Below are 21,748 nucleotides of genomic sequence, written 5' to 3' on the forward strand. Positions count from 1 at the left end.
TCAGGAACACCTCAAATAGACATAGGGACACATTGGCTGCTTCTCTAATGGGCCAAGGGTGTGACACTTCAAAATATAGACACAATGAGAAACAATAGCAGCCTTGGGGATGTCTTGGTAAAAATATTTCCCCATCTGCATAGAAATTCACTGTCATTGTGAACTGCCTGTTCGCATTTATATTAAGGAAAAGACTGTAACAACATAAACAAGATTGTGCTGGAAAAAACAAACACTGTGGCAATAATTCATTGTAAGATTAATTTATTGTAAATTCATGGTAAGAGATCACATTCATCTTTTAAAAAATAAATGTCTGACTTGTAGCAACCATTAAGGCAAATGAAGTAACTTTTAAAGTAATGACCGTATCGTCATTCAGAAAAAATTCTGGGTCACGGCAAACATCTGTTGAAGATGGCAGTAATATTTCTACTAGACTAAACATTCCACAAGGATAAACAAACCAGAACTGGTTCTGAATGCAACAGAGCTGAGCAGGGGCATATAAAACTCATGCTTACTGTCAGTTGCTGACATGGAAACCTAGACTGCCCAATATCCATAGATACAGACCATTAAGAAACATTTCCACAAATTCTGATGTTTAAACGCTGTCTCATTTTCCCAATCTTAAATTCAGCTCTCCACATTTCTGCATCAGCTTGAGATTTTTTTTCTAAGTGTCCTCATGAAAATTCACCAGCATTTTAGTGCAAATTTATCATAAAATGCACTTTTCCATATGAAAATCCATTTTTCTGTGCTATTATCACCAATATACAGAAAGCATTTTTATCCACACTTCACCCTATTACATGTATTTTTGTACACATTACTTGGCTGGGAAACTGCACTGCAAAATTCAGAGAAGTGCAAATTTTGAAGGATGGCTGTGTTTTGATTTATGTACTGCTGTGGACAGTGTGAATTCAGTGAGTTTTACTGTGAACTGAATTGAATTTCTCCTCCATCCCTACTGAGCCTGTGTTTTCCCCATGCCTTGCCTCCAGCACAGCTACAAGGAAGAGGAGATCAGAATCTTCTACCTCCATTTTGGCATCATACTGGAAGCCTAAGCTATGGTCAACCTTAACTAGGTGCTATTGAAACAAACCAGCTTAATAAACCAAGATTTGAAGTTGGCTAGTTTCATAGTTCGGACTTAACACAGTTTGTTTGGGTTTGGACATAATGCTAAACTGTGTTCAGCATTATGTCTGAATGAGGCGAATGTGTTTGCTTTATCACTCTGAAATGCAGAGAAAAATAGATAGCTGAACAGAATCACAGAATAATAGAGTTGGAAGGGACCCTGAGAAGGTCATCTTTTTATCAGTCTTTTTCTTCTTTTTGCAAAGTCTACATGTCTTTATTTATTTTATTTATTAAAATATTTATATATCACTATTAGAAATAAAATAAAAATCAGCATCTTGTTGGGTAGAGTTACTTCAGAGTTTCCTCCAGCAGCTTCTCAAGCATAGCTGAATGAATGTCATAGAATGGCAGCCCATCTACTTCCATTGCCAGACTAGCAGTTTTTCCACTGCGTACTTCGAGTCGCTGTAATATGTTCAGCAACTTTTCTTCCTGCACAAAAAAGTGAGATATTATTGTCAGTACAGCTGTTATTCAGAAACTGTTCAACAAGACCATGCTAAACCATTCAAGATATTCCACTCATTGGTTTTTGAAAACTACTTCTCACACAACCAATAGACAGATCAGAGACGTACCTCGTGAGATAAAACTCTGGCGTGGTCTGTTTGCTGTCTTTTGAGATTATGCAAGACTATCAGTTTCTACTGACACCTGTGAGAATTCAGTCATGCTGAACATCATCACATGTAGAGTTCAGTACATATAGGATAGGTTAGGAAAGGAAAGGAAAGGAAAGGGAAGGGAAGGGAAGGAAAGAAGGAAAGGTCAATATGGTAAGCCAACCTCTCAAAAACTCCTTTGAGAAGATTGCTTACCTTCTTGGGCTTGATATCCTGCCTTTCACTCCCCTTAAGGAGTCTCAAAGCAGCTAACAATCTCCTTTCCCTTCCTCCCCCACAACAAACACTCTGTGAGGTGAGTGAGGCTGAGAGACTTCAGAGAAGTGTGACTGGCCCAAGGTCACCCAGCAGCTGCATGTGGAGGAGCAGGGAAGCGAACCCGGTTCACCAGATTACGAGTCCACCACTCTTAACCACTACACCACACTGGCTTCTGAGGGCCAGTGCCTCCTTCCCACCAATGATGCATGGCTGGGATGCCAGGGCTAGTCTTGCTGAAGCATGAGCTTCGGCATGCGCTCCCGGCTTGAAATCCAGCTCCACACTGGCCTGCCGAATTGGCCAATGGCAGGCTGGCACAGAGGGCAGGACTCCTCGGGGGGCATGCCTGAGGGAACCATCAGGCTTCCCTCAGGTCCACTCCCAGGGGATTTAAACAGCCCACGCCAGCCCCTGACACCCAGCTCTTCTCCTTGCTTTCCCCTCCAGAAATAGGGTATCCCATTAAAGGGAACTGTGAAGGAGTTGCTTCTGTCCATTTGCCCAGACAGGGGATTGGGTCTCAGTGCAAAAGAAATGACACCTAAACTATGCTTTTAAAATTATATAGTAATAGAATTTCAGGAGCTGGCATGTTCTCCAGAGTGAATGAGCAATTCGGATTAACAGCTGGAAATCAGATGATGATTCTTAATTATTAGAAGCAGAAAACTGGGGAGCAAAAGTTCATGAGCTTAGATGGACAAATCTTTGAAGGATATAGTTAGATTTAAATTCTGAGGGCTGGAAAGTGTTGTCCCTCACAAATGTTGAATTGTTCTATGTATGAAGCCACTCTGCATTACATTTCCTGGGTTTGGTTTTACTTAAGTCTGGAGTTTGTGTAGTTGCCTTATTTGGGAGTGCAGAAGGAAATTTCACCTGGGTCAAACGGACTAGTGGACTTTTATTTTTGCTTGATTATTATTCTTCTACTGTACAGCTTCACTTGAGTCATGTATTGCTATATGGTCTTTAGGTAAGGTAATTCAGGTACTGTACTTTCTCTATTATAAGAGAACACAGGGTTATAGCTTGTACAGGTAGATTGAAGGATGATGAATAGGTTGTTGTTTGTCTTTTGGACAAATAACATTAGATGGCCTTTGATCTCCTACAACCTTATCTGCTGTGAGACCCTTTAAAAATGAACCAACCAATGTTATTTGTTGCTATTAAATTCAGGCATTCATTGTTGGGAGCAAAAAATGAAAATGTTTTTAGTCTCATATTAATATCAGGCTATTTAGAGAGAATAAAGCAATCTCTTTGGCCAATGACTAGTGTTTAAAGAAGAAAATTTGTACAAATATATAAAACAACACGAAACAAAACAAAATATTATAATAATAAAATTACTAGTGATTGTATATACAGAACACTAGCAATAGAAAACAACATTCTAATTTTCTGAAATTAGTTTCTGGAGAATTTTGCATACAGCAGCACGGTATTTAGCCACACTGGAAGAGGGGGACTTATAATATGTCTTTGTCCCTTAAGCACTTAATGGGCACAGCTCTTTTCCCACGGCTACAACAGTGATGACTTCTACATATCAGAAAATGAGGCCTAGATGTGAATATCCTAATACAATCTTTTTGGACTATCTTCTTCAAAGAGAATACCTTGGCCACAGATGGAAGTGCTGATGACCATTTCATTTTGGCAGATGACCTAGGAAATCCCACAGCTTTCCTCAGATAGCGGTCATGTATTTCACAGGTGTTGAGGATATATAGGGCGCAAGCAACAGCATAGCCTCCCCAGTTGGAAACCCCTTAAAAGGAAAAAAAATACTATTAAATAGAACGCACAAGTTTTGAATGTCTGTAAAGTGTTCAAACAAGGTATCAACCGAACAACCTATAAACCTACGGACTGCCAGCTCAATAATAATAATAATAATAATAATAATAATAATAATAATAATATATTTATACCCCACCCACTCTGGGCAGCTCCCAATCAAGTGTTAAAAACAATACAGCATTAAATATTAAAAACTTCCCTAAACAGGGCTGCCTTCAGATGTCTTTTAAAAATAGGATAGCTGCTTACTTCCTTCACATCTGAAGGGAGGGCATTCTACATGGCGGGTGCCACTACCGAGAAGGCCCTCTGTCTGGTTCCCTGTAACCTCACTTCTTGCAATGAGGGAACCGCCAGAAGGCCTTCAGCGCTGGAACTCAGTGTCCAGCTGAATTTAATGCCATTGACACCTACATGATAGAAGGAAATTTAAAAGGGAGAAGCATTCCCTCACTGTTAGGTCTAGGCTCAGACGGCAGTGTACAATCCTTTGGTGGGGCTTCCTCTATGGTGGGATTCCACTGGGTCATGCCAGTGAATCATGGTTGGGTTAGATAAGGAACTAACATATTGTTATGAGTATGGGGGGGCGGGGGCGGGGCGTGTGGATCCCCATAATGTCTGGATTTAGTAGATGATAGAATTAATCAAGGTTTGGTTAAAACTGTGACAAATGCTGTAACCCCTGGGCTAAGCTTATGCTAACAGCAGGCCAACTTGGCATAGCCACTAAATTAGGCCATTAGCAGGGGACTATCAAGGAAATAATCGGAGGGCAAAGGCTGCCAGACATGCAGGGAGGGGCTCCTCCTTCACCTGTGTGTCCTAGTGGGCAGGGAAAGAAAAGGTTTGGGGTTTCAGTATAGGTGATACAGGCTGAAGGAAAATTATGGTGTTTTGCAAGAGCTTTGAAAATCGGGGGGGGGGGGAGGAAGGGGGGAGAACACCATGTGAGCTGAGGAAGACAGAATGGAACAAAGACACGAAGAGAGGATGGCAGATTTCTCTGTCTACTAAGTTTGCTAAGCCTATGGAAGAATTTAAATGAATGAATCTTTACTGCTAAAAGCTATAAGCCATCACAAATGGTCACAATGTATAGGATGCAAATAATTGATTTAAAACTGAACAGCAACAACAGCAAAGCAAACGTACAAAAATGCAAAAATCACTCTTGCATATGTTAAGCACTCCACGTCTCACACTCCCCCTTATGATACCTGATCAGATCTGCAGGATCTGATTTCTTTCCGCAGGGCCTGTAAGACAGAGTTCTTCCGCCTGGCCTTTCGCTTGGAATCAACTTGATCCCCTCCCCCACTTTCCTTTTTTCTTTCTCCTTCTGTGATGGAACTCCTATTTGGGGACTTCCCTGGCTTTTTTCTGGCCCATGTAGGACCAGTCTGGGTAGTTGGCCTTGGTGAAGATTTGACGTTTTCATCCCCCCAAAAGTTTTTGATTTGAGTTTCTACTGAAATGAGGCTGCATTTTAATGTTGTATTTTAACTTTGTTTTTAAGTTGTATTTTAATCAATTGTTTTTATACCTGGTGTTAGCCACCCTGAGCCCGGTCTTGGCTGGGGAGGCCGGGGTATAAATAAAATTTATTGTTATTATTATTATTGTCTTGGTGCCTAACTCTCTTCTATGGAAGAATCAAGAGATGATGATGATGATGATGATGATAAGCTACCTGCAAAATTTCATCTTGGCATCTCAATGGGAATAATAATAATAATAATAATAATAATAATAATAATAATAATAATGCCAGTAGTGAAGCAGCCAGAAAATTGTGGGGTGGGGGGTGTTGTTGGGCACATGCAGGTTGAGTGAGGCAGGTAAGTCACATTGTGCAAGTGACTTGCACAGATCAGATGCATTTGTTTAATAATGCCCTCTGTTCCATGTAAGTGTTCCAATTTCATTTATACATTTGGCCCGTTCTTCACTTACCTGCAACAACTGTAAAATCAGCGTCCACATTACAAGCTATAACATCTCCATTTTTAATGTACTTCTTTACAGCTTCTTTCACTTTTCCCATTCCCAGTTCATTTCCTCCATCCCCAATGCCTAAATTAAAATTGACAAGGTATGGTGAAATATCATACTTATTTATAAATACAGTATAAACTGTTAATGAAGCATACAATGTTACTTTAGTGGAGGGTTGGGTGTATTGTTGTTTTTTAACAGCTAGGTGGTTCAATTCTTATTTAACATACAACTTTTATTATAAAACTAAAAGCATTGAACAACAACTACATGAAATCCATGAATACAAAGTTAAAAACACAGCAATGCTTAAACTAATTTAACATCAAATTATCAAGGAAAATTTAAATTATTGGTAAATTGTTAATCCTGGCATATATTATCCGGGAGCAAAGGTCCTGCTGGTGGGCGACCTAAACGCAAGGTTAGGTCCTGATGACCCCAGTTTACAAACCAAATACAGGCAAAAAATAGGGTACCCTGACGATTTGGGCCCGGAGGTTTTACAACTACCAAGGCAGCCAAAGGATCAAGATTCAAATTTTGCTGGAGCCTGCCTCCTCAAATTCTCTAGGCAGCTAAGTCTTCATATCCTAAATGGTTGCACCAGGGGTGACATCCCCGGGGAATATACATTCATGTCTGGGGTAAGATCCAGCACAATTGATTATATGTTGGCGGACAGAGAATTGCTAACAAAAATAGTGAATTTAAAAGTGTTCCCATTCATAGAGGGGGACCATTTCGCTTTGCACCTCCAGGTGTCTCCGTTAAACGAGTCACCCTTCCTGAGAACAGTATACCCTGTAGAGACCACCACATTAGAGCGACCTGGCTGCCGAGTCAAATGGACCCCTGCACTTGACTCCAAACTGAAGAAGATTCTAACCTCTGAAAAACTCCGTATAATTTTAACTGACTTTGGGGATAATCCTAGGCCTGAGGACCCAGTTTCCTAGTATGAGAGCCTGTTCCAACAATTGAAACCCTATCTTTTTAATACCACAGAAAAAAGGCCAACTAAACCAAAAACATCAAATAAACCCTGGTTTGATTACACCTGCTTTGAGGCAAAGAAAACCCTGCAAAATGCTTACAAAGCTGCCCTGACAGCCAAAAATTCTGTCAGACACCAAGCCTATCTTGCTGTCCGTGCCCTAAAAAAAGAGTATAAAGACCTAATATTCCACCAAAAGAATGCCTATACCAGAAAATGCTGGCTAGAATTAATTAGTGCGGCAAAAGCAAAAGATCAGACACTATTCTGGAAACTGGTAGCTTCTGGCACCCATAAAGCTATTTCCCCCCTTAACCTCACAAATTCCCCCTAGCCTTTGGGTCTCATTCTTCCAATCTTTGTACAAGGATGCTGAACCTCCACTATGGAATTATAATATAGAACAACTGGCTAAATGGCCTCCAGTTTCAATAACTGAAGTGAAATCATATATAAACCAACTGAAAACAGCCAAAGCCCCAGGCTCAGACGGCATTACACCAGAAATGATAAAAGCACAGGCGGATTGGTGGGCACCTTTCTTAGCCAACCTCTTCACTTACATAGATGACACTGGCCGCATCCCAAGGGAATGGGGAACAGCCATAATAGTCCCAATCTATAAAAAGGGCAACAAAGGGGACCCAGCGAATTATAGGCCGATTAGCTTATTAAGTGTGATTAGTAAACTCTACTGAAAGCACCTCCTTAATAAGTTTACAGAGTGGCTAGAGAATGAAGATATCCTGGCAATAGAACAAGCAGGCTTCAGACCCAGAAGGTCCACGATAGATCACTGCCTAACGTTACAACATCTCATCGACAAATACAAATCAGGAGGGCAGGCCTCACTATACGCTGCCTTCGTTGACCTAAAAGCAGTCTTTGATACAGTCTCCAGAACCAGACTCTGGGACCGACTACAGGGTACCAATATAGATAGAAGACTCCTGCTCCTAATTCAGGCACTGCGCGCAAACACGGCTCTTAGAGTCAGGTGCAGCCGCCTAGGACACCTAACGGACCCAATAAAAACCTTCAAAGGAGTCAGGCAAGGGTGCCTATTGGCCCCTCTACTATTTAATTTCTATCTAAATAACTTAGTATCTGCACTCAGTGACTCAGAACTCCACCTGCTGAAGCTTGCAAATCAGCATATTTCGGTCCTGCTATATGCCGATGATGCGGTAATTCTATCTAGAACCCCCATTGGACTCAAAAGAGCACTAAGAAAGCTCGCAGCATACTGCAACTCTGAATGTCTCAAAATCAACTTTCAAAAGACCAAGATACTAGCTTTTGGGGAAAAACTAAAGCTTAGAAGCTGGGAACTCCAAGGCCATAAATTAGAACAAGTCACAAACTACAAGTATCTAGGAATGGTGGTACAGGCCTCAGGAACCAACAAACTACACATAAACTCCATCGGGAGTTTAGCGGGGGAAAATGCAAATTGTATCCTTAAATTCTTCAGAGCACAAGGAGGCTTCTTTATCCCCGCAGCTCTAAAATTATAGAAGGCCAAAACTTTGGCACAACTCCTCTATAGTTCCTTTTTGGGCCCGCCTTCCTCTGCTTTCTCCCCACTTGAGAGAGTTCAATCCAGACTTCTTAGAGCTCTCCTCCAAGTCCGCAGATGTGTACTGTATCAAATGCATGGGTTAGATTGGAAACGGGGATGATGAGAGTGGAGGCTAGCATCTGCCTAACATCAATTTACAAATGGCTGACATTGAACCTGCTCCCCATTGATCCTCTGTGACCAATTCCAGTCGGGCTGGCAGACTGCAGTCCTGAACACCCTCCGGAAATTGGGTTTTGCCCCTCAAGCCCTTCTAAGTCTGGGTTTGGACCAGGCAAAAGCTACGGTCAGGCAAAGAATATTAGACACCAAGAGACAGCAGGACAGTGCAAGGTGCCCAACTATAGAATTGGAGAAATCGAGAGATATATAGCCGCACCGGCAGCATATCTCTTCTTTCTCGTATCTAGGGATGCACGAAGGGCCTTTACACTCGCCAGAAGCTCGGCTCTTCCCTCGCCGGTCTTGGATGGAGCCTTTAGAAGGGTCCCATATGCTCAGAGACTTTGCACCTGTCCATTGGGAGAGATAGGAAGCCCAGAACACTTGTTCTTTAGATGTCCCTTTTATAAAGAGACACGTAGTAAGATCATGGATCCCCTACTGGTGAGGCTTGCCGACCTCCCGCAAAAGCAAAAATTTGACCTTTTGCTGTTGGGCAAAGATCAGAAGATGACCTGGATGGTCGCCAGATTCTGTCTACAGATCTGTAGGCGCAGACCATCGCCCAACTCAAAATAGTCCGGCATGAAAAGCCCCAAACACGGTTCCATGGGTGATTCTGAGTCAACTCCCTGAGACAGTTTATTGCTGTACATTGTTTCTAAATTTAGTGTTTTAATTGTCTGTTTTAACCATATTTGCACAGCAGTTTTTAACGTTGTGAGTGTCCTCTATTTAAGAGGCTTCTACTCTGCAGCCTCTTATAGTTTTTTATCTGCGAGTCTTTTAGTTCTTATGCTCTTACAGTTGTTTTAACTGCGTGTCTTTGTTGGTTTTTAGCTCTTATCTGTTTTAATTATTAGTTTTTTATCCACCCATTATCTGTATTTAATCTTGTATTTTATTCGGATGTTTTATGCCTGTTTCCTTGTCCTCATTTGCCCTAACAAATATCGGTCAAAAATCCCAACTGCTATTTTATCTATATGATTTTCTTAATCGTGGTCTATGACCGTAATAAAGTTCATCTCATCCTGGCATATAGTCTAGATTCTACTTTTGCTGCTAAACTAATTGTTTAGAATTGTGGTCAAGTTCGTTACACAGAGAGAAGAGATGGAGGCATTGAATTTTATCATTTTCTTGTTAACAGCTCTAATCATTTTCCTGCTTGTAGGGCAGCAGCTGAAGAAGGAGCAAAAAGGGTTTTCTCCTGTGTGTGTTTCGTGTGGCTGATTAGCTGCTCTCCCTGTGCAAAGGTCAGAGGGGGCAGGGTTTCTGTTGAGGTAGGTGATTAGCTGTGGGAGGAGCTTATCAGAGCTTGTAGGGCAGCGGCGCGTGCCTAGCGGCACGCGCAATTTGATCTATCTTTAGGTTTAGGGGAGCTAGTCTCAAACGTTTGTAGGGGGAGACCTAGGGTTTTGGGGGGGGGAGTTACTTGTCCTGTCTGCATGCTTCTTATGACGGAGGACCACTGTAGCCAGCCCCAACGACACGTTCTCAAGATGGAGAGTGAGGGAACAGCTGCAGTCGCCTGCGGTTCCTGCACAATGTTTGCCATCTTGCCAAAGGTTGCAGGCAGCTTTACCTGCAGCAATTGCATGTTGATTGCCCTCTTAAAAGACAAAGTCCAGCAACTGGAGGAACGTGTGGCTACGCTCCAAAGAACTAGAGAGCTGGAGCTCTTCTTGGAAGCAACAGAGCACACCGTCGCCACCAAGGAGGAGACAGGGGACTCCCCTGAGAAGGAGGCTAGTTCACCAACACAGGAGCCAGATATATGGAGAAACGTGACTCAAAGAAGTAGGAGGCCCAGGGTTCGCTCTGATTGTTTAGAAATACACAATCGCTTTGAGGTCCTCTCCCCTAGAATGGAAGACGAAGAGCAGACTCCATTTGAGGATCTCTCCCTCGTTACAGTCGATCAGGTATATGAAGACGAGCAGCAAAGTCAGTCCTCAGGGAATGTGCAGGCGACCTTGGAACGGACAGATCACGGAAGAACCCCGACCAAACCTAAGAGGAGGCGTGTAGTGGTGATAGGGGATTCCCTACTGAGGGGAACAGAAGCAGTGATCTGTGGGCCTGACAAGATGTCTCGGGAAGTGTGCTGTCTCCCCGGGGCTATGATCCAAGATGTAACTGAACGACTGCAAGGAATCATAAAACCCACTGACAAATACCCCTTCCTCTTGGTTCATGTGGGAACCAATGACACTGCAAGCAATAGCCTCCAGAAGATCAAAAGAGACTATGAGGCTCTGGGCAGGAAATTGAAGCAATTAAATGCACAAATTGTCATCTCATCTGTCCTCCCAGTTGAACGACGTGGCCCAGGGAGAGAGAGAAAAATAGTGGAAGTGAACAGCTGGCTTCGCAAATGGTGTAAACAGGAACGGTTTGGATTCTTAGATCACGGACTGCAGTTTCTTGAAGATGGACTTCTGGCAAGAGACGGTTGGGAGGAATGTTTTTGCCAAAAATCTCAGAAACCTCATCAGGAGGGCTTTAAACTGACTAATGTGGGGGAGGAAGACAGTGCTCCTGAAGGTAGGAGTCTATCAATTGATGAACATGATCATCCAAATGTCATAGACCAAATGGAGCAAACAGCACGCAGACCTAGTGGTGGGAGGAAAAAATCCTTAAATAAGAGACACGGGGGAATGATTAATGGACTTCAATGTCTGTACACTAATGCGCAAAGCATGGGTAATAAACAAGATGAGCTTGAGCTCTTGGTACAGCAAACTAAATATGACATAATAGGCATCACTGAAACCTGGTGGGATAAGTCCCACGACTGGAATGTAATAATGGAGGGTTACAATCTATTTCAGAGAAACAGACCAGACAAGAAAGGGGGAGGAGTGGCGTTATATGTCAGTGATGTGTATACCTGTGAAGAGATCCAAGATTTAGAACCTCAAAGCCAAAGTGAGAGCATTTGGGTCAAAATTAAGGGAGAGAAGAATAACAGGGACCTCATTGTGGGAGTTTACTATAGATCCCCAAGCCAAACGGAGGACATAGATGATGCCTTCCTGGAACAGATGGCCAAGCATGCAAAAGGAAGGGAAATAGTAGTAATGGGGGACTTCAATTACCCGGATATTTGCTGGATGTCAAACTCAGCCAAGAGCATAAGGTCAAACAGATTCCTCACTGGCCTTGCAGACAACTTCGTTGTCCAGAAAGTGGGAGAAGCAACAAGAGGAACAGCCATTTTAGATCTGGTCCTAACCAATGTTGATGACCTGGTTAGTGGGGTAGAAATGGAAGGATCATTAGGCGCGAGTGATCATGCTCTTCTGAAGTTTACTATACAGCGGAAAGCAGCAGCCAAGCATACTAGGACTCAATTTCTTGACTTTAAGAAAGCCGACTTTATAAAACTTAGGGAAGTGCTGGGTGAGATCCCATGGACAGTAATATTAAAAGGAAAGGGAGTTCATGATGGCTGGGAGTTTGTTAAGAGGGAGATAGTAAAAGCACAACTTCAGGCAATACCAATGAGACGGAAACATGGAAGGTGTCTAAAGAAGCCAGGGTGGCTATCTAAAGAACTTTTAACTGAGTTAAGATTAAAAAAGGATGTGTACAAAAAATGGAAAAGGGGGGAAACCACCAAAGAAGAATTCAAACAAATAGCCAGCACGTGTAGACACAAAGTCAGAAAAGCTAAAGCACAGAATGAACTCAGGCTTGCTAGAGAGGTTAAAAGCAACAAAAAAGGCTTTTATGGGTATGTTTGTAGCAAAAGGAAGAACAAAGAAACAGTGGGGTCACTCAGAGGAGAAGATGGTGAAATGCAAACAGGGGACACAGAAAGGGCTGAACTCCTCAATGCCTTCTTTGCCTCAGTCTTCTCCGATAAAGAAAACAATGCCCGACCTGAAGAATTTGGAGCAAATGATTCAGCAGAGGAAACACAGCCCAGAATAACTAAGGAGATAGTACAAAAATACTTGGCTAGTTTAGATGTATTCAAGTCTCCAGGGCCAGATGAACTGCATCCAAGAGTATTAAAAGAACTGGCAGATGTGATCTCAGAACCACTGGCAGTCATCTTTGAGAATTCCTGGAGAACAGGCGAAGTCCCGGCAGACTGGAGGAGGGCAAATGTTGTCCCTATTTTCAAAAAGGGGAAAAGAGAGGACCCAAATAATTACCGCCCAGTCAGTCTGACATCAATACCAGGGAAGATTCTGGAGCAGATCATTAAGCAAACAGTCTGTGAGCACCTAGAAAGGAATACTGTGATCACCAATAGTCAGCATGGATTTCTGAAAAATAAGTCATGTCAGACTAACCTGATCTCGTTTTTTGACAGAATTACAAGCCTGGTAGATGAAGGGAACGCAGTGGATGTAGCCTACCTTGATTTCAGCAAGGCATTTGACAAGGTGCCCCATGATATTCTTGTAAAGAAGCTGGTAAAATGCGGTCTTGACTATGCTACCACTCAGTGGATTTGTAACTGGCTGACTGACCGAACCCAAAGGGTGCTCATCAATGGTTCCTCTTCATCCTGGAGAAGAGTGACTAGTGGGGTGCCACAGGGTTCTGTCTTGGGCCCTGTCTTATTCAACATCTTTATCAACGACTTGGATGATGGACTCAAGGGCATCCTGATCAAATTTGCAGATGACACCAAACTGGGAGGGGTGGCTAACACCCCAGAGGACAGGATCACACTTCAAAACGACCTTGACAGATTAGAGAACTGGGCCAAAACAAACAAGATGAATTTTAATAGGGAGAAATGTAAAGTATTGCACTTGGGCAAAAAAAATGAGAGGCACAAATACAAGATGGGTGACACCTGGCTTGAGAGCAGTACATGTGAAAAGGATCTAGGAGTCTTGGTTGACCACAAACTTGACATGAGCCAACAGTTTCATTTGACCAAAGTGAAAGTCAACATCTGTCTTAATCAACATGGATTCCAAAATGGACCATGATTTATTGGGGGCTACAATGGTCAACCAAGAGTACATCAGGTACATTTTGAAAAAAAAATAAAAATCCAGATCAATATATTTGCGTATAAAGCAAATCAATGCAACTTTGTCAAATTAAAAGTAGGTAATGTAAGCCCATTAATCATTTTATTTCACTTTAGGATTTGAGCAAGCTTACTAAACCCGTTTTGAGTATGCAGCTTGGACCCATTTCCCAAAGCTTATCCCATTATTAAAAGCTTTTGATATAAAATGACCATTCAATATAATCAAAGGACTTTTCATCTTACAGAACAACATTACTGCCTTTCTAACCTGTGCTAAAGATCTGCAACCTCCCAGATCATCATTTTCACTCCTTCTGAAGATTGGGATATTTGCCCATCTCCAGCCTTGTATCACTTCACCCCTCCCCCAGGATTTCCCAGTGATCATAGACAGAGGTCCGTAAAGTCCAACAGGAAGCTCATTGGGTCTTGAATTCAAAGTAGCTATTTCCTGACCAAAGTAGCTATTTCCTGACCAACTCTTTATCCATTTTGAAATTCAGTCTTGAACTGTCATCGGTCATTCTACTTCTGCAAAGTTTCACACAGCAAACAAACTGGAATAACAGACATCAACCTTTATGGTTTTCACTAGCATGTAATAATAATAGTACATCCTTTAGGTTATTGAACAAAAATGGCACCACACTTACCTGTTGTAGTAATTCCTGGGATATTTTGTGCAGCTAGAAAGAGTTCATCAATGGGATCCACTAAATGCTTAATATTAATTTTTCTTGCATTATAATAATTGCCATCAGCAGCCATCCCAGTACGTTCAATTGCTATCAGGTGATTAAATCTAGTTAACGGGGGAGAAATTATATTATGAGGAGCAGTTCTACGATTCAGAGCTAATAGATTTACTTCTGCTCCTTTTCTTTGTTCTTGTACAGCCCCCATGTCAGGCGAATGCCACTATCTCTTGCGCCTACCCTCCTGCAATCCCTCCATTCACATATATCTCCCTGTACTATTCTGGATTATTTCTCAGGAAACTGCCTGTTATAATTCCACTGGCAACCTGCTTCTTCCACTTTCCCCCATTAGGTCTTTATTCTCACCCTTCACTCTTTACTAGTAAGAGGGCTTAAAGCCTGCCATGAGATAAACAGTTGTGTCTTCCTCAGTTTGCTTACTCCTTTGCTTTTTTAAGGAACATACCTAGGCTTTTCTGGATTTCCATCTTCACACAAAAACAGCAAAGCTGAATCTATAGAATCACTGTGATAGCTAATTATAGGGACCGGTGTCTCCAGTATCCCTAGAATATAACAGAAACATAATATATTCGGTGGAGGATAAAAAGACAGTAAGGCTCATGCAATAATTGAATTAGAGTAAAGGTAAAGGGACCCCTGTCTAGTCATGACCGACTCTGGGGTTGCGGCGCTCATCTCGCTTTATTGGCCGAGGAGCCAACGTACAGCGTCCGGGTCATGTGGCCAGCATGACTAAGCCGCTTCTGGTGAACCAGAGCAGCGCAAAGAAACACCGTTTACCTTCCTGCTAGAGTGGTACCTATTTATCTACTTGCACTTTGACGTGCTTTCGAACTGCTAGGTTGGCAGGAGCTGGGACTGAGCAATGGGAGCTCGCCCCGTCACGGGGATTCGAACCGCCAACCTTCTGATTGGCAAGTCCTAGGCTCTGTGGTTTAACCCACAGCGCCACCCGCGTCCCAAAATAATTGCATTATTTCCTTGCAATTATAACATTTTATCAGCTGCTCAGTGGTTTGGGAAGCATGGTCCTAGCTCATTCATGCCTTACTCAAATGGCTTTCCATCACTTTTACAAAAATAAATGGTCTTGGGAAGAGGAGGTGGAGTGTTACTGCAAGAAGGCAAAACCAGAGACACAGAATGTAGACCCAGCCATAGATTTACTTTGGTATTGCAAAAAACCATTCAATTCAGGGTTGAAGAATCCAGGTGCTTCTGATGTCCAGTTCCCACCAGATCCAGTCAACTAGGCCAATGGTCAGGGATTTAATTAACATTATATACACCATCTTATCCACATGTGGGGAATGTGCTATGAAGACATGGACCAAGGGCTGTCCTGACTTTTCAGAGGAGAGATAATCATGGGGATGCCAGTTCTGGTAGCACCCCCACGATAAACATAATACTTATGTCTGATCTGGCCATGGCGATACATGGTGCACTTTCTTTTCCCCATGACTGTATATGACCTGGGTCCAGGCTGGGTCTTCCCTATATCTTCCTGGAAGTTGAGAATGTGGTCATTTTTTAAAAATTTCAAGATATCTTCCTCTTAGCTCCACTGAAAACTTTTGTTTTTAAAGCAAGCAACACATAATCAAGTTATGTTTACAATGGCCATGCCGTACCTTGTTCAACGGCTTCCTTGATGATCTTTTCATTCAGATTCAGAGCTCTTTGATCAGTTACAATAGCTACGTTCTTCCCCAAGGCGTTCAACATAGCTGCCATTGCAATAGCCCCTGGAGGCCCATCGTTCTCTTCAGGCGGCTCATACTTGAAGTGGGTAGGGAATCCAGTAGTAATCAGCACAGACTGGGCATGGGAAATGGACAGACATGCCTTCAGGAGTTCATCTTGAGTAAGCAGATGAGTCACACCTCTGTCCCCTAAAGGCAGATGAAACAACTTTTCGAGTGAAATCATCCCTGAGCCTTGCTAGTAACATATTAACATTTAGATAACTATCGGAGAATTCATCCACACATTTCAAGCAAGGACTAATCTGAGCGGAATGCTGATCCACAACAGGTTTTCACAATATCCACTGCAATATCTCACAGAATAGAAGGGGAAGAAATGGAGGCAGTGAGAGATTTTACTTTCTTGGACTCCATGATCACTGCAGATGGTGACAGCAGTCACAAAATTAAAAGACGCCTGCTCCTTGGGAGAAAGGCAATGGCAAACCTAGACAGCATCTTAAAAAGCAGAGACATCACCTTGCCAACAAAGGTCCGTACAGTTAAAGCCATGGTTTTCCCAGTCGTGATGTATGAAAGTGAGAGCTGGACCATAAAGAAAGCTGAAGAATGGATGCTTTTGAATTATGGTCTGGAGGAGACTCTTGAGAGTCCCATGGACTGCAAGATCAAACCTATCTATTCTTAAGGAAATCAGCCCTGAGTGCTCACTGGAAGGACAGATCCTGAAGCTGAGGCTCCAATACTTTGGCCACCTCATGAGAAGAGAAAACTCCCTGGAAAAGACCCTGATGTTGGGAAAGATTGAGGGCACAAGGAGAAAGGGACGACAGAGGACGAGATGGCTGGACAGTGTTCTCGAAGCTACAAACATGAGTTTGACCAAACTGCGGGAGGCAGTGGAAGACAGGAGTGCCTGGCGTGCTCTGGTCCATGGGGTCATGAAGAGTCGGACACGACTAAATGACTAAACAACAACAATCTCACAGAACCAAGGCACCAGAATTAAAAACTCAGTGCTGCTTTGCAGCTCTTTATCCTTGCCCATGATGCAATACAGAGGTTAACCGTGCCCTGTGGAATGCCTTCCCGTCAGAAGGAAATAAACAACTACAGTATCTGACTTTTAGAAGACGTTTGAAGGCAGCCCTGTATAAGGAAGTTTTCAATGTTTGATGTTTTCCTGGGCTTAATGTGTTTAATTTGTTGGAAGCTGCCCAAAGTGGCTGGGGCAACCCAGTCTGATGGGCAGCATATGAATTAATGATAAGAACAAAAATAAGAATAGGTATATATTGAATGCTTCAGTTTTTGCAGGAGTTATTCGCATTGGCTTCCTTCTGTTTCTGTTAAATTTTTCAACGCATGGAAAATGAGTGACACATAGGCAAGGCAAGGGTTAAAGAGGCAGCAGGTGAATTGCATGGCTAAGTGTTCATGACCCAACCAACAATCCAGCCCCATTTCTCTTCCTTTTGAAGAGAGGGGCAAGCACAAGCTTTAGCATGGAAAATGACAGGCGTCTTTGCTCTGGGCAACCTAACAGGCACTTTTGCAAGTGGGTGGGGCTGGTGTCTCTGTATCCTTGATGCTGGAGGTGCTGGCTCCAACTTACTCTCCAGTAGCTTTCCTGGAGGAGACTCTTTACTGACAGGAGTGGCAATAGGGTTTGGCAGTGGAGGTGGCCCTTGAACCTTCCCCAGGATCCAGCTCCTGACTCTCCTGATCACTGGCCCCCTCTTCCAGCTTAGACGTTTATTGATTTCATTTCTCTCATCTCAATCAAGCCCTCTCTTGGGTCCGGACAGGGGGTTCCAACTCCCTGTCCTTTCCCAGCCTTGCTTCCTCCTCACAACCCTTCCATTACCCTCCATGATATCTCTATGCGGCTCATGACACAGAAATGGGCATATGCATATTATCAGGAACAGAGCGCCCCTTTAGTGTCTTGATCTGCCCTTTGACAAGAGTTGATGCAGGAAAATGTGCTGCAGACAAATCTTTACAATAAAGTTTTTCAATAAGAATGCGTCTACCTGGGTCTACTCCTACCATGTCTTCCAGACATCTGATTTTTCGCACAGCTGCTGCTGACGTGATGCTGTAATGCAAAGGATTCTGACAAATACGATAGACTTCAGGGACATCTTTACCATCACCCGCTGTGGCATCCTCAACTTTCAGGTCAGTAATAAACATGCAACCAGGAGCATGGGTAAAAGCAAGTGGAGACTCTGAAAAAGACAAAAAGGTAATCTTGTAGGAGGACAGATCTCTTTTAAGCACTTAAACTCTCTTCTTTGGACTCACCCATGCAGCAATAAAAATATGTTGGATACCACTGTTTAACCATGTCAAAGAGGAAGGCCCAGACAGGCCCAGAGAGGCCCAGAGCGACGAGCCTCCCTGCCCATGCCTGATCATGGATAAGACCTTGCCGATGGCCACTTAGAGGCCAAAGGCCTGAAAGGGAGAGGCGGAGCCCATAGCAGAGTCCGCTCAGTGGCCAGGAATCGCCCCGGCGCCAGCAAGTGGGAGCCTTCGTATGAAGGGTCTGTCAATATGGCAACCCTAACAGGGGGGAGGAAAGGAGGGGGAGAGCAGGTGGGTGAGGAAGGGGTTAGCGGCAGGCAGGGGCAAACGACAGAAATGAGGGATGGTGGGGGAGGGTGTCCTGATGGGAGGGGTGTCTGGGTTTGTGCCCTTCAGAACATGGCAACCTGATAAAAATAAACAAGAGCAGCAGTAGCATTGCAAGCAAAGGCTTGAACTGCTCACCTCTGGGGGTACCCTATTTTAACCTGAAAGGCAGAGTTGTCTGGCTGTACCTCCAGTCAGGAGACAGACCCCACATTTAAGTATGGTCCCTGTACAGGAGCTGAGAAACAATTTTGGAAGTCTTTGGAAAGTACGGATGTTCATTGGAAATTGAAATTGAAGCGGAATTTGCAGCACTTTGCTTGTTTGTCTACAGTCAGGAAAGGAAAAAATTCAAGTGAATATTATGAATATTTATGAAAAAAATACATTACTGAATAAATGACTTTTTAAGCATTGTTTTGATGTTTACAATGAAATGAATCTAAGTTTCATAAGTTATGCAACTTATGTTAAATAGAAGGCAGTGAGATGAATAACGTAGTATTTGGCAGAAAATTTGACAGTAGCCTTTTCTTTTTATGTCTGTGGCAGCATTCTGACAAGGTTGGAGTTGTGGTAGAGGGTGATAGCTTTTTTTTTTTGAAAGGCAGTTTCCAAGTTTAGGTCAGACTTAGTAGAACAGTATATGGACCCGCACTGGAAACAAATCTGTCAGGTTTTTCTGGCTGAGTTTTTATCTAAATTTGGTAGAAAAGGTAGCAATTTTCTATACTATAAGAGAAATTCTTAAAAAATCTTCTTTATTTATACATACTGCAATTGCTGACAGCTTCTGCACCTGTAACCCCACAGGCCCAAAAGACTGGAATATCCCCAGGCTGAGCCTGTACCGCATCACCATAATCTGGATAGGAAAGGTCTTGGATTCCTAAAAAACCTGTAATCCCAAACACGATAAAATCATATGAATATTGCAGCAGGAGGAATGGTTTAACCTAAAGGAAAACCCAAAGACACCAGACTGCTATTATAAAACAGCAATTAACAAGGCAATCCTATACATGTCTACTCAGAAGTAAGTCCCACTGAATTACAATATGGCAGCCTTATGTCCTGTTCGTGGACATACTGTCTTAAGGGTGTAGTTGGCTGAATGTTGCTGGAAGATCCCATTCCCCTTACAGAGCTACAATTCCCAGAATTCCCAGGGAATTCTGTTAAACAACTCTGGAAACTGTAGCTCTGAGAGGGAAATGGGGTCTCCTAACAACTCTCAGAACCCTTAACAAATCACACTTCCTGTGATTCTTTGGGGGAAGCCTTGACTGTTTAAAGTGGATTATACAGCTTTAAATATATTGTGTAAATTGGGCCCAAGTCTTACATTAGGTGTCAATGTGAAGTTCGCTTAGGCTATTCCTGTATTTGTGTATAAAGTCATCGCAAAACCAAGCCTGGATGGGAAGTACGTTTCCCTAGAGAAACAAATTTGCAGCCTATGATATGTCTCGGTCTCTCTTTCACACACAAATACAGATATTTTAATTACATTTTTTTTTCTTATGCACTGACCAGGGTTACCAATGTGAATTGGTGCTCCATGCGCCCTTTTCATCAGATAGGTTGTTCGCACAACTGCTTCCAATTTGTCTTTAGGAATAGGTCTCATGGTTGCTACTAGGTCACAGTGAAAATGTTCTGTATCCCAGCAAGGCACAGCAGTCTGGTAAAGTTTTAAAAATATACATTTCAAGAACTATTTGAGGATATTTCCATGAAAAGCTACGTTGGAAGCAAAACAGGACCACCCAAAAATGAGCTTCTTAATGTCCCCCCCATATATGGGGGATTCCCTGGATATGCATGTCTATATGTTCGCAAAATCTTTTTAACCAGCCACCCTCACAGTCCAGTACTGTATGTCCTTATAAGCTTGCAGAATTTGTAGGATGTCATAATGCTGAGAACATAGAGATAAAAAAGAAATACTGAAATGACTCACTTCTTTGTCTGGATAGTAAACTGGGTTCATATTTTTTTTAGGGGGGGGAGGGATGCTGTTGCAGCAGGTTTTGTTTTGCTGATGTAAACCACTAAATAAGAAGCCACCAAATAATCTCTGTTTACCTTGTACATGCTAACATTACATTTCTGTTCGACATTTCTTACAGGAATGCCAACTTCCTGGAGTGCCTTTTCAAATGTGAAGCTACAGCCCAGGTAGAATGTCACCATGTCTTTAAGCTGCTCAGAAAATTCCTTCAGACTTGTCAGAGTGCCTGTACATGCTCCATTCTCATATTTCTTGTACTGCAGACAGTCAGTTCTGCAAAAATAAGCAAATATTATCCCCAATAGCATGGGTAGGCAAACTAAGGCCCAGGGGCCAGATCTGGCCCAATTGCCTTCTAAATCTGGCCAGCGGACGGTCTGGGAACCAGCGTGTTTTTATATGAGTAGAATGTATCCTTTTATTTAAAATGCATCTCTGGGTTATTTGTGGGGCCTGCCTGGTGTTTTTACATGAGTAGAATGTGTGCTTTTATTTAAAATGCATCTCTGGGTTATTTGTGGGGGGTAGGAATTCGTTCATTTCCCCGCCCAAAATATAGTCTGGCCCCCTGCTGAAAAAGTTTGCTGACCCCTGCCCAAGAGCCTTCTGAAAGTGATTATTTGAACTGGGTAACTGGATTCAGGCTGCACTCTTTTACTTACTTGGAGCACGGCCCACTGAACTCAATGTGCCCTTCTTCTGTGTGTACATTCCACTATGTTTTGTCCACACCAATGGGCATTAGACAGCTGCTGTGGGTGGAGGCACATGTTCACTATAACGCTTGTGGTGGGTACCATTTCATTACTCCTATTTATTTTTTAAAAAATAAATGTCTCAATTATCACTTAACCACTTTTCTTTGTTTTGGTTTTTTTTAAATGAAATAGAGCCGTAGCACTGTAACACCATGGCATTCATATTTTATGAGGTTTTAACCATAGCATTATAGTGTAATAGCCTTCTATATCTCATGCACACACGCACACAAACACACCCCAGAGCAGTCTTTCTGGAGTAATTATAAGACTGGTTTTGTGTGTGGGTGTTTTTGTGAGT

The 21,748-nt window shown here is 42.7% G+C and overlaps 1 protein-coding gene across 3 annotated transcripts in view; it reads right to left on the reverse strand.

Moving 5' to 3' along the window:
* Nucleotides 1-247: 247 nt before the first annotated feature.
* Nucleotides 248-21,748, reverse strand: part of DGLUCY (D-glutamate cyclase) — a 37,814-nt gene continuing 16,313 nt past the window's right edge. The window contains exons 4-14 of one of the 3 annotated variants that reach the window (XR_014156610.1): nucleotides 20,764-20,962; nucleotides 20,209-20,359; nucleotides 19,451-19,573; nucleotides 18,072-18,269; nucleotides 15,961-16,221; nucleotides 14,769-14,868; nucleotides 14,258-14,406; nucleotides 5,811-5,930; nucleotides 3,671-3,822; nucleotides 1,740-1,834; nucleotides 1,380-1,593 (exon numbers count right to left, since the gene is read on the reverse strand). Coding sequence is in view for 2 of the 3 variants with exons in the window: in XM_081861887.1 (XP_081718013.1) it covers nucleotides 1,450-1,593; nucleotides 3,671-3,822; nucleotides 5,811-5,930; nucleotides 14,258-14,406; nucleotides 14,769-14,868; nucleotides 15,961-16,221; nucleotides 18,072-18,269; nucleotides 19,451-19,573; nucleotides 20,209-20,359; nucleotides 20,764-20,962 (1,597 nt within the window). In the remaining variant the exon portion in view is untranslated. Of the gene's footprint in view, nucleotides 1,594-1,739; nucleotides 1,835-3,670; nucleotides 3,823-3,843; nucleotides 4,265-5,810; nucleotides 5,931-14,257; nucleotides 14,407-14,768; nucleotides 14,869-15,960; nucleotides 16,222-18,071; nucleotides 18,270-19,450; nucleotides 19,574-20,208; nucleotides 20,360-20,763; nucleotides 20,963-21,748 lie in introns of those variants that run through there. The other 2 variants (XM_081861887.1, XM_081861886.1) reach the window with 2 other exon arrangements.

The sequence above is a fragment of the Podarcis erhardii genome (assembly GCF_964252035.2).
Source record: "Podarcis erhardii genome assembly, chromosome: 1".
In the NCBI taxonomy this organism is placed as follows: Eukaryota; Metazoa; Chordata; class Lepidosauria; order Squamata; family Lacertidae; genus Podarcis; species Podarcis erhardii.